General features: G+C 43.9%; 1 protein-coding gene and 1 pseudogene across 17 annotated transcripts in view; both read right to left on the bottom strand.

Annotated features, from left to right (window-relative positions):
* Positions 1-4,476: 4,476 nt before the first annotated feature.
* On the bottom strand, positions 4,477-10,710 carry LOC132238792 (actin, cytoplasmic 1-like; annotated as a pseudogene).
* Positions 7,686-12,656, bottom strand: part of CFLAR (CASP8 and FADD like apoptosis regulator) — a 47,649-nt gene continuing 42,678 nt past the window's right edge. For 9 of the 17 annotated variants that reach the window (XM_059702730.1, XM_059702728.1, XM_059702731.1 and 6 more), the window contains one exon: positions 10,421-11,560. In XM_059702730.1, coding sequence (XP_059558713.1) covers positions 11,422-11,560 — 139 coding nt within the window. In that variant the 3' untranslated portion in view covers positions 10,421-11,421. Of the gene's footprint in view, positions 7,844-7,990; positions 11,561-12,656 lie in introns of those variants that run through there. The other 8 variants (XM_059702744.1, XM_059702746.1, XM_059702727.1 and 5 more) reach the window with 7 other exon arrangements.

Genomic DNA, 12,656 nt, shown 5'->3' with positions numbered 1-12,656 from the left:
ATACCACCTCTAGGCATCATTGCCACCGCCTTCTGTGGCCAGGCCTCATCGTCCCTCTGACAGGGAGCAAGGATCTCTTGCCTCTGACAGGACTTCAACCCTCATCAGCAGGAAGTAGTTTCAGAGGAGATCCGACGTCTCCTTTCCCTGAAAGAATTCAGAGCCAGGATCCTTGAGGAGGATGTGGTAGGCAATTAGACAGACATAGCAGAGCAAGGATGCTGGGCCAACCGGAGCAGAGATGGACCCTGGAACGTACCTCTGACCACTCCAACTGCTCCGAAGCTGGCGATGGAGGAGCCTGTGTAGAACTGACCTTTAATTCTAACTAATTAGAAAGAATGTATAGTTTGGTATAATAGAAAGTATAGAGATGAAAGAAAAGGAAAGTGAAGTAGACAAACTGAAAGGGACTAGGTACGTTGCAGAGTTCTGTGTAAGTTGCAGAGAGTCTGTGAAGAGTTAGAATTGAGCAAGTTAAAAAGGTGAGAAGGGATATAACAGGAAAAAAGGATATTAGAGTAGGAATACTTAATAGAAGGCATAAGACATGGAGATACATTTTTTTAAGGAAATGAAAGTGAGTTAAAGTTGTAAAAATATTTGTAAAAATCATAGAAAATTTGTAAAGAGAAATCATAAAAGCAAACTATAGGTATACTAAATAATAAATCTAAATAGATAAATAAATGTAAACTAATACAGAATTTCTTTGGCTCTTTTCCAGTCTTTTGAAAGAGAAAGCTTCTTTATAAAGGAATTTACTACTGTAGTACAAGGTTGATAGATATCAACCAATCTACCTAATCAGAGAGGGGGATAATAAGGGGAACTTATAATCTAATAGATGGAGCATCTGAATTAATCTGAAAAGTAATCATATTATTTTAAATCTTATAACACATATACTTATGTGAGTAGGGGTTTAAGTTTTTCTTAAAGTTTCCTTTTCAAGGCCTGTGCAAAGCGATTGAGGAGGTGACTCAGCTGTGAATCCAGCAAGCAGAACCAATAAGCATGGTCAGACGACCCACCAGGAGTCAAAACATCATCTCATCAATATCATCTCATCACCTGATGACTAATTACAATAGCTGATGTCTGCGGACCCCCAGGCCTACATGTAGCTTCATCCCTCACCCCAGCCCATTCCCCTGTATAATCCTGTCTCCTGAATCTTGCTGGAAGGCAGGATTTGATGCTTGTAAGGGCCCTGTCTTCTTGGTTGGCAGGCCTTCTCAATTAACACCTAATATGATTCAACCCTCCCTTCGTTATTGGACACAGCGACAGGCAGCCTGAGCCCAACCGGGGGGTTCCTGGTAAGAGGTGGCCAGCCAGACTGCTCTGTCCAGATGTGTCAGCACATCTGCCACTTCCTGGAAGCCACTTGGATGTCTTCATGGCAGCGTTTTAACCCCACACAGCAGCTTCTCGAGCCTGAGCCCGCCTGGAATCCACCCTGGAGCCCCCACCCCAGTCCTCCCTTCGTTTCCTTCAGTATATTCTGACCTAGAAGAAATAAAGTCACAAAAACAAGGAGGAGAAGGAGGAGGAGGAGGAGCAGGAGGAGGAGGAGGAGCAGGAGACCAAATATGAACAATAAAATAGCAATAAATAAGTACCTATCAATAACTGAACAAAACAAAATAAATGAACAAGAGGAACAGAAACAGACTCATAGATACAGAGAACATCCAGGTGGTTGCCAGATGGGACGAGGGTTGGAGGGATGGGTGAAAAGGTGAAGGGTTGTTTCAGAATAGTCGTGGGATGTAAAGTATGGCGTAGGGAGTATAGTGAATAATATTCTAATAACTATGTATGGTGTCAGAAGGGTGCAAGGTATATTGGGATGGTCATGTAGTAAGTTATATAATGTCTACTCACTGGGGTATACACTGGAAACTAATTGTATGTCAAATGTAATTGAAAAATAAAAAAGGATTTAAAATTTTGAAAAATATAGGGAAAATAGATATAATGAGGTCCCTAAATACAAAGTAATATGGAGATTTTTAACTTTCTAAAACTTGGTTTTGATGAAGGTTTAGAGACTATATGGTTCCATGCACAATAAATATCTCTATGCTTCTTGCATATGAAATATGAAAAATATGAAAAAGTGGTTAAAATGGTGAGTTTTATGTTATGTATAGTTTAGCATATAATCTTAGTCTTCTATTCAGCTATTCAACCATAAATATTTTATTCCTTGGTCCATATCAGGAGGCAATTTGGTGAAACTACCACTTCTTATCCTGTTCATAAAGCACAATAGGTTTTTCAATTATTTTAAATATTTAACAAGCTCTTCTTATTTGTAAAGAACTAGATTGGGCATATTTAGGAAGAAAACATGGATAAAACACAGTGTCTGCCTTCCGTAATAACTATGACTACGACATTTCTTGACACCTTCTTTTCTGATGAACAGTCTGACGTCAGCACGATTATCTACATTCAATGCATGAGGAAATCAAAGTTCAGAGAGGCAACGTACCTTGTCATCATCCCAACGTTAGGGAGAGGTGGGAATTCAGGATTCACACCTAGGTCTCTCTGGTTCCCAATCCCATGCTCTTGATCCCAAGGTTACTGCTACTTACAATATACTATCTGTAATGATTGGGGAGGGTGAGACTGCAGTGGGGCTTCACCTAACTGCCGCAGGAGACTCAAAGAGCAAGGGATGAGTCCAGATGAGGATGCCTTGGAGGAGGAGGCATCTGAGCTAAGCCTGGAAGGTAGAGGTAGAATATAGACACCTGAGCTAAACTTAAACTGCTATCCTAGTACTCCTAGTACGCAAGGGAAAATCTTGAACCAAGTGACAGGGGCGAGATTGTGTGGCATGTGATTTGTATCCAGCATTTCATCCTCCCTTCCATTCGGAACGTAATTCCTGAGATCATGCTGATGGTGAGTTGATGGTAGTAGAAAGAATAGACATTTCTCACAATCTCTTTCCTGAGTGGGTCCCCACGAAGAGCCAATCAAAACTTTTATGGCCTCTTCTAGTGGTGGGAGTTGATGACTGCCCTGGTGACAATGGGGAAATACTAGACTGTTTCTCTTTAGTTCCGCCTTGCGAGAGGATGGTGGTAGCAGTAGTTGGCTTCTCTTTACATCCAAGCTCTGATCCAAATCCCTCACCCTCAAAGTATATAAAGGGAGACATGCAGCACCTCCACTTCCCAGGCCCTCTCCCAGTTTCAGCCTCCTCTATTCCAGGCATTAGACTTTTCTAGAAGTGCTGAAAAATAAAAATACTGCGTGGTCTAGAAGTGCTGAAAAATAAAAATTACTTCGTGGTTACTTCAAAAACAAATAGCCCAGAACACTCGGCCCTTCAGAAGGTCTGGAGGGAGCTTTTTTGGGGACTCACCCCGATTTCTCTGAAATCTAGCTCTAGCTAGATGACCTTATGGCTCGGAGATGGATAAGCAGGGTATTCTTCCCTATTATATTCTTAGTCATTTTATTCATGCCTACTTTTATCTGGAGTCCACAGACTAAAGGTTACTTTCTGAAGCAGAAGCTTTCAAATGACCCTAGTTCCAACATTAAGCTTTCTTCAATTTAACTAGGAGCTTTTATAGCACTCGGTACATAGTTCTATAATTTTAAGTGACCGTATTTAAATTTGAAGAAACCTAGATAAAGTCATATAAGATATTCTCTCCGGCTCTTAAAATTCTTAAGGGGACTTTAGAAATTTTCTCCCCAAAGGTAGGAAAAGCAACAACTGAAAAGGTAACAGCCCATGGATAAATGGACCCTTCCCACCACATGACTATGACGATTACTGTCACAGATCCCATTGTACTACTACTTCCCGAGGATAAAATTCATGAAAGATGACGCTCAACCAACATAGTAAAAATGTCATTAGGTAATCAAAAATTAAAACATGATACCACTACACATCTATTAAAAAGGCTAAAATCCAAAACACAAACACCAACAAATGTTGGCAAGGATTCAGAGCCATGGGAACGCCACAACAACAGTACAGCCACTTGGGAATACAGCCTTGCATTTTCTTCCAAAGATAAACGTAGGCTTATCATGCAATTCAGCAATTCCTTGGTATATACCCAAATGACTTGAACACATGTCTACACAAAAATTAACACACAAATGCTTACAAAAGCTTGACACTTTTCTGTATTCTAAAATATTTTTATTTAAAAACAAAGTATACAAGAGGGCAGAAAAGGCCTCTTTCAAATAGATACAATGGACGTACTACCAGAATATACAAAAATATAATTTTCTTAACATTTCTATGGATTCCATTTCTGTGCTGGGGGATGGGAGCAGTCTGGGAGAAATCAATGGGAGGCGGGGGGGGGGGGGGAGGAAACATGTAATACTTTAAACAATAAAGAATTTTTAAAAAAATACTAATACAAATATAATGTTACGGGTTTTTTTGTTTTGTTTTGTTTTTTTCCTTTTTTATAAAGTTAATGTTCCGTTTAAACGGAACAAAAAAGGTAAGCCCTTTAATGTTAAAAATCTATAGTTACCAAATAAAAGATATTAAGGAATGTTCGGTTAAATTTACTTAATTACTTAAATTTAGTTATATGTAAAATGAGGTAACAGCTCAATGTAAGCTCTTATCTATATACATATTTTTTTAAAATATATTTTTATTGATTTCAGAGAGGAAGGGAGAGGGAGAGGGAGATAGAAACATCAATGATGAGAATCATTGATAGTCTGCCTCCTGCACACCCCATACTGGGGATGTGCCTTGACTGGAATCAAACCCGGGACCCTTCAGTCTGCAGGTCGACGCTCAATCCACTGAGGCAAACCGGTTAGGGCTCAATAAAACATTTTTTAAAAACACTATACTCAGTAAAAAAATAAAATATGCATTTAGTAATCAAATGGTTATATACAGAAGTGCCCAAGAAAAGAGTCACGATTAAAGTAAGAAAAATAACTTACATGATAACTGACTAAAAGACAAAGATGCAGACCTCTGAGGCTCCTGACATTCTAACCACAGCATCTCCTGGCTTCCAGCTCACCTTGCTCCCGTTCTCTCCTCTCCAGCTAAAAGTTATGCTCCAGGTGTGGAGACACGCCTTGCATCTCTCCTCTCTGCTCCTTCACTTGGTTTAGGTCTTCTCTGGCAACATACTCTCTTCTCCATTTCAACCTGCCAAAACCCTACTAACTTCTCAAGGTTTAGTTCAACCTTTCCAAAATAACTCCTAGTGTGGTATAATAATAATAACAATGATAAGCAGCCATAAACACTCTCTCATTGGGTATGATCATAAAGGCTCTCTCATCTCCTCCTCAGAACAGTTCTGTGAATTAGGCAAGGCCTTCATCCTCCTGTTTTGTCAGCCTACGCCTGGAATCACAATCCCTCTTTACTCCTCCCCATTCCCCTTGCAAATGAGCAAAACACACCAGCAAGCACATAGCATCCCTCTCTTTGGCTCTGGGAATTGACTGATGGATGGTATTAATAAAAACAATGTCATCAAAGGCAAATAAGAAAAGCGACAAAAGTAAAGAAACAGACAACACTGCATAACTTAATCAGTGACTGCTTAGTCCTGGCCAATGTGGCTCAATTGGTTGGAGCATTGACCTGTACACCAAAAGGTGGTGGGTTAGATTCCTGGTCAGGGCACATACCCAGGTTGCAGGTTCCATGAGACCGCTGATCAATGTTTCAATGTTCTCTATCTCTCTCTCTCTCTCTATCTCTCTTTCTGTGTGTGTGTGTGTGTGTGTGTGTGTGTGTGTGTCCCTTCCTCTCTCTGGAATCCATTGAATAAATAAATAAATAAATAAATAAAGACAAACAAACAAACAATTGTTTTAAAAAGAGGGACAGGAAAGAGAGGGAAGGGAAGCGAAGATGCTGATTTGCCTCGCCCTATATTTTGACCATGTCAGGCAGACGGGGTAACACCAGCTACGTGGTCATGCCACCTCTACGGGAGAGGACGGGGCTGGAAGGGGAAGGTAATGACCCCCACAAACTGCAGAGAGGAGCACTTTACTTTAATTAATTAATTTACTGCCTGATTCTTAGGGAGAGAGAGAGAAACAACGATTCGTTGGTCCACCCATTTATACATTCATTGGTTGATTCCTGTATGTGCCCTGACCAGGGATGGACCCGGCAATGTTGGATTGGCGTTTCTGGATGAAGCTCCAACCAACGGAGCTAACCACCGGGGGGCCACAAGCACTTCAATGCTTATCTCTGTGGGTTTTGTTTTTTTAATCTCTCTCTCCATGGCTTTTGTTTTTTTCTTTTGTTTTTTGTGTTTTTGTTTTCTTTAAGGTGTGCACTTTGTTGAACTGGTCTCAAGTCAGTCAGTGCACAGGTAAGCCCTGCGTGGCTACCTCCACACCTCAACCCACTCCCAGGGGGCCAAAAGCCTTCATACATCTCAAGTTGGGGACAAGAAGGGGGGGGGGGCCACAATGGCTGGCCACTCAAAATAAAACAAAAATAACAGGTATTAAGGCAAAGATTAAAAAATTTGGATTACATGATTTACACAAAAGCAATGCTACCACCCTCCCCGTGTAGACTCGGGGAGGACTGGCCCTTCTTAAGGAGAAGTGGGCGGCTCTGGGGCAGGCAAGAGACTTCCTGTAACAATGCATCTCTCCTATTTGGAATGACTATTTAAAAGGAGAACAATGTACAATCAAAGTCATCGGCCACATTGTAGAACTTTGGGGGTGCTCGCTCCAACAGACTGCTGTCACCCTCACTGTGCTAGTTTTTAAATCCTGAGTCAAGCGCCCACCCCCCCAAAATCAAACAAACAAACAGTCTGCCTAGAAGCATTTGCATGGACGATGGTGGGGCCGGACTCCTCATACCCCTGCTTGGTGCTCCACATCGGCTGGAAGGTGGACGGCGAGACCAGGATGGAGACTTGCGCTCCGGGGCGCAATGGTCTTGATCTTCATCGTGCAGGTCGTGCCGGGAGCCAGAGCGGTGATCTCCTTCTGCATCCTGTCGGCGGTGCCAGGTACATGGTGGTTCCACCAGGCAGCACCGTGTGGCAGCGGCACCGCTCGTTGCCCATGGCGATGGCCTCCCCGTCCGGCAGCTCGCAGCTCTTCTCCAGGGAGGAGCTGGAGGCCGGGGGGGGGGGGGCATCTCCTGCTCCAAGTCCAGGGCGATGCAGCACAGCTGCTCCTGGATGTCGCGCACCATCTCCCGCTGGGCGGTGGAGGTGAAGCTATAGCCATGCTCTGTGAGCACCTTCATGAGGGAGCTCAACGGTCCAGATGCAGGATGTGGATGGGTGACCCCATCCCCAGAGTCCATCACGATGCCAGTGGCACGGCCTGGATGGCCACGCACACGGCAGGGTGTTGAGGTCTCCAACATGATCTGGGTCATCTTCTCACAGTTGGCCTTGGGGTTCAGACGGGCCTCGGTGAGCAGAACAGGGTGCTCCTCAGGGGCCACATGCCCCCCATCCCCACCCCCGCAGCTCGTTGTAGAAAGTGTGATGCCAGATCTTCTCCCTGTCGTCCCAGTGGGTGGCGATGCCGTGCCTGATGGGGTATTCAGGGTCAGGGTGGCTCTCTTGCTCTGGGCCTCATCACCCACATAGGAGTCCTTCTGGCCCATACCCACCATCACGCCCTGGTGCCGGGGCGCCCCACATGGAGGAGACAGATGGCCCTGGGGGCATCCCCCCCAAAGCCCGCTCTGCACAAGCTGGAGCTGGTGTGGTCCACACGTGCAGCAATATCATCATGTATGGCGAGCAGGGTGGTGTGGGTCGAGGAAGGTGGAAGAGCCGAAGTCTGGTGGCGGTCAGAAGGCTCTCTATGGAGAGAAACCAAGATGGCGGCATAGGTAAACACCGGAAATTGCTGCCTCGCACAACCACTTCAAAAATACAGCTAAAAGACAAAACGAACATCATCCAGAACCACAGGAAGGCTGGCTGAGTGGAAATTCTACAACTAAAAGGAAAGAGAAAAGCACACTGAGACTCAGAGGAGGTGTGGAAGTAAAGCACAGAGGTACCGAGGCGCACATGGAAAGGGCTGGCAACTGAGGACATGGTTGTCTTTTTCAATCAGGAGGGAGTCTCAAGCTCCCAACTGCTCTGAACTCCAGTTCTGGGAGAGTCTCTGTGGACCCAGACTCGTATGGGGAGAAACTGAACTGTCTGGTAGCGGTCAGAACTCGAGGGCGACTTTCTCTCAGAAGTGCTTGCAGCGATTATCAGGACACTGAGATGCGGGGCCTCTTAGGGTAGGACTGAGGAGCAGCCATAGCTGTTTGCTCCACCCTGTTTATTCCCTGAGACCCTGCCCCACCCAAGCTGTGTGCAGAGGCTTTTGCATATGAATGGCCTGGCCCTTTGCAATCTAAAATTACCTAACAAACTGCAGCTGGGTCAGAGAGACCCAGAACATCCAAAAGAAGGCCCATGGCCCCGCACCAGCTTGCATTGCTTCACAGCTGGGCCTCATCTGGGCACCTCCAAACCCCAAACAAAGAAGAGGAATCTGAAGATCTCTCCATATCTCCTGCTGGGTAGCCTCAGACAGAGGCTAAATTAGCACCTCCTTAGAGATCCAAGAGCCAGTGTACCCAGTGGTCAGAGTGGGACCATCCAGATTACAACCCCTCAGATCCATAAGGGACACACTCAGGGGGCAGACTCAGTGAGCACCAAAGCCCACTGAAGCAAGTCTTGCCCCATAAGGGTGTCTTCAGCACAGAAGTTCTCCCACCATAGACACAGCTGATTCTCACAGCCAATTGGCCTGGAAGTCAATTCCTCCCAGTGATATCTACAACAATCAAGGCTTAACTACAAGACTGTGCACATGGCCCACAAAGAGGTGCACCAATAGTGTCCACCTCAGGTAACTGGGGAGGCTGAGCCACTGGGCCCTATAGGACACCTAGCACAGAAAGCCACTCTATCAACACTGGGAAGCACAAAAAATGCAAAGACAAAGAAACAGGTCACAAATGACAGAAATGGAGGAAAGCAAACTACTGGATATAGAGTTCAAAACCACGGTTATAAGGTTTTTCAAGAATTTTCTAGAAACCGCTGATAAATTTAGTAAGACCCTCAATAAATCTAGCGAGACCCTCAAGGATATGAAAAAGGACCAACTAGAAATTAAGCATACACTGAATGAAATAAAGAATATTATACAGAAATCCAATAGCAGTCTAGAGCAGTGATGGCAAACCTTTTGAGCTCGGCATGTCAGCATTTTAAAAAACCCTAACTCAACTCTGGTGCCATGTCACATATAGAAATTTTTTGATATTTGCAACCATAGGAAAACAAAGATTTATATTTTTGATATTTTATATATTTAAATGCCATTTAACAAAGAAAAATCAACGAAAAAAATGAGTTCACGTGTCACCTCTGACACGCGTGTCATAGGTTCGCCATCACTGGACTAGAGGATTGCAAGAATCAAGTCAAAGATTTGAAATACGAAGAAGCAAAAAACACACAACCGGAAAAACAAAAAGAAAAAAGAATCCAAAAATATGAAGATAGTGTAAGGAGCCTCTGGGACAACTTCAAGCATACCAACATCCGAATTATGGGGATGCCAGAAGAAGAGAGAGAGCAAGATATTGAAAACGTATTTGAAAAAAAATAATGACAGAAAACTTCCCCTACCTGGTGAAAGAAATAGACTTACAAGTTCAAGAAGCACAGAGAACCCCAAACAAAAGGAATCCAAAGAGGACCACACCAAGACACATCATAATTAAAATGCCAAGAGCAAAAGACAAAGAGAGAATCTTAAAAGCTGCAAGAGAAAAAGTTAGTTACCTACAAGGGAATACCCATGTGAATGTCAGCTCATTTCTCAATAGAAACTATGCAGGCTAGAAGGGAGTGGTGAGAAATATTCAAAGTGATGAATGCCAAGAACCTACAACCAAGATTACTTTATCCAGCAAAGCTATCATTCAGAATTGAAGGTCAGATAAAGAGCTTCACAGATAAGAAAAAGCTAAAGGAGTTCATCACCACCAAACCAGGATTATATGAAATGCTGAAAGGTATCCTTTAAGAAGAGGAAGAAGAAGAAAAAGGTAAAGATACAAATTATGAACAACAAATACACACCTATCAACAAGTGAATCTAAAAATCAAGTGAATAAACAATCTGATGAACAGAATAAACTGGTGAATATAATTGAATCAGGGGCATAGAAAGGGAGTGGACTGAAAATTCTCAGGGGGAAAGGGGTGTGGGGGTGCAGGAAGAGATTGGACAAAAATCGTACACCTATGGATGAGGACAGTGGGGGGATAAGGGCAGAGGGTGGGGTGGGAACCAGGTGGAGGGGAGCTTTGGGGGGAAAAAAGAGGAACAACTGTAATAATCTGAACAATAAAGATTTAATTAAAAAAAGAAAAAGAAGGCTCTCTATGGCTTTTGATTGGTGCTTGACTTAATCGCTATCATGGAAAGCAACATAATCCTGAGATGCCCAATTCAGTTTCTAAATTCAACTCAATTTTTAAGTTTCAAAGCTCTTTTCCTTCCCAACACTGACTGAGAAGCTGTTTCAGCAATAGCACCCAAGGCCTTCACCTCCAAGCTCTAGTCAAATACTCCTTCCCCTCCAACATGCCTCTCGGAGGGTCATTTCCACACCAGCCAGGGCTTCTTCTCCCACCTCATGAACATTCGCTTGAAAGTTACTCTCTGGATAGTGATAGAGAGTGCAGGACTAAAGAAAGGTCTTTGGATTTTATCTTAAAACTAGAGGCCCGGTGCACAAAATTTGTGCACTGGGGATTGTCCCTCAGCCCAGCCTGCACCCTCTCCAACCTGGGACATCCCTCTCACAATCCAGGACTGCTAGCTCCTAACCGCTCGCCTGTCTGTCTGCCTGATTGCCCCTAACTGCTTCTGCCTGCCAACCTGATCACTCCCTAACTACCCCCCTGCCAGCCTGATTGACGCCTAACTGCTCCCCTGCCGGCCAGATCACCCACAACTGCCCTCCCCTACTGGCCATCTTATGGCTGTGGGCACCACCATCTTTGAGGGCGTGGCAGTCAATTAGCATATTCCCTCCTTATTGGCTGTGGGCACCGCCATCTTTGCAGTCTGCTGCTCAGTCATTTGGTCGTCCCTCACTAACACCCCTGCCGGCCTGGTTATCCATTTGGTTGCGATGGTCGCTTAGGCTTTTATATAGAGAGATGTGTTTTGATTATTGATTTCAGAGATAGAGAGATAGAAACGTGGATTGGCTGCCTCCCACTGCCCCACACTAGGGATAAAGCCTGCAACCTAGGCATGTGCCCTGACTGGGAACCTAACTGTCAACTTCCTGTGCATGAGATGACACTCTACTAACCGAGCCACACCTGCTCAGCAGTCTTCAGCTTTTCATTTGCAAGAGAGAAAGAGTTTCTTTCTCAGAGTATGCTGCAGCAAGACGTGGTACTTCTCCTTATCAGGTACTCCGCGGTTCCAGTCATACATACTGCTGTTCAGTTCAAGATGGAGATCCACAAGTGGCCGACTTCTGGAGGGACGGAGAAAAGCGAAAGTGAATGGCACGCAAACACCAAAGAGGAAACAGACTGTCATTAGGGTGAAATGAGCCAACTGAATGGGGTAGTGAAGACCTGGGGTGGGGAGGGAGTAGGAGCTGGGGCAGGGGGGGAGAGGGGGGAAGGGGAGATATCTGTAATACTATCAGCAATAAAAATATTTTTACTAGTGGCCTGGTGCACAAAATTGTGCACATTGAAAGGGAATTAATTAGAGGAATGTAATTTGGACTCACTATCTAATATCAATAATATGTAAACGTGAGGCAGTCCGCGTTTCTGAAATTCAATGACATGAATTTTAGCTATTACTTTGCCAAATAAATGGAATTTACAGATATCATTTAAAAGAGCACTCAGCTTGCCCTAACAGGTTTGGCTCAGTGGATAGAGCGTCGACCTGCAGACCAAAGGGTCCCAGGTTCAGTTCCGGTCAAGGGCATGTACTTGGTTGCGGGCACATCTCTAGTGGGGGGTGTACAGGAGGCAGCTGAATTGATGTTTCTCTCTCATCGATGTTTCTAACTCTCTGTCCCTCTCCCTTCCTCTCTGTAAAAAATCAATAAAATATATATTTTTTTAAAAAAGAGCATTCAGCTTAATATTAAAAATTCTGGCTCCAGGTCAGGTCTGTTTTCAACTTTTTGCCAGCGTTGTAAATTGTTTGCAGTATCTGCCCATTTGGGGTTGCCATGTCATGGTTATGAATAAATCGGGCTTGCCATACTTCGTTACAATTGCCATAGCATCCTGATATCGCTGCTGCATATTTCTGAGACTACCGTCAAAGGATGATGGAAGTATTATCATTTTACCAATTGGCACATGGTCATTTTCAGATCTAGATTTGAGATAATCCATCAAACCACTATATTTTTCAACTCTCAACTTAGATTGATTTGCTTTGATGAAATTTATCCGATTGGCCTCCATTTTTTAATATGCATCCACGATAAACTGTTGAGTTAATTTTCCTGGATTTAAAATAGGATTGAATGTGCCCTGCACAGAGAGACATAAAATCCATAATACTGCATTTGTGTGACTTGTGTCCTTACATTTTGTCTA

This window comes from Myotis daubentonii, chromosome 7 (assembly GCF_963259705.1).
Source record: "Myotis daubentonii chromosome 7, mMyoDau2.1, whole genome shotgun sequence".
Lineage (NCBI taxonomy): Eukaryota > Metazoa > Chordata > Mammalia > Chiroptera > Vespertilionidae > Myotis > Myotis daubentonii.
Note: the sequence above shows the minus strand (reverse complement) of the source record. Positions and strands in the feature narration are given on the sequence as shown.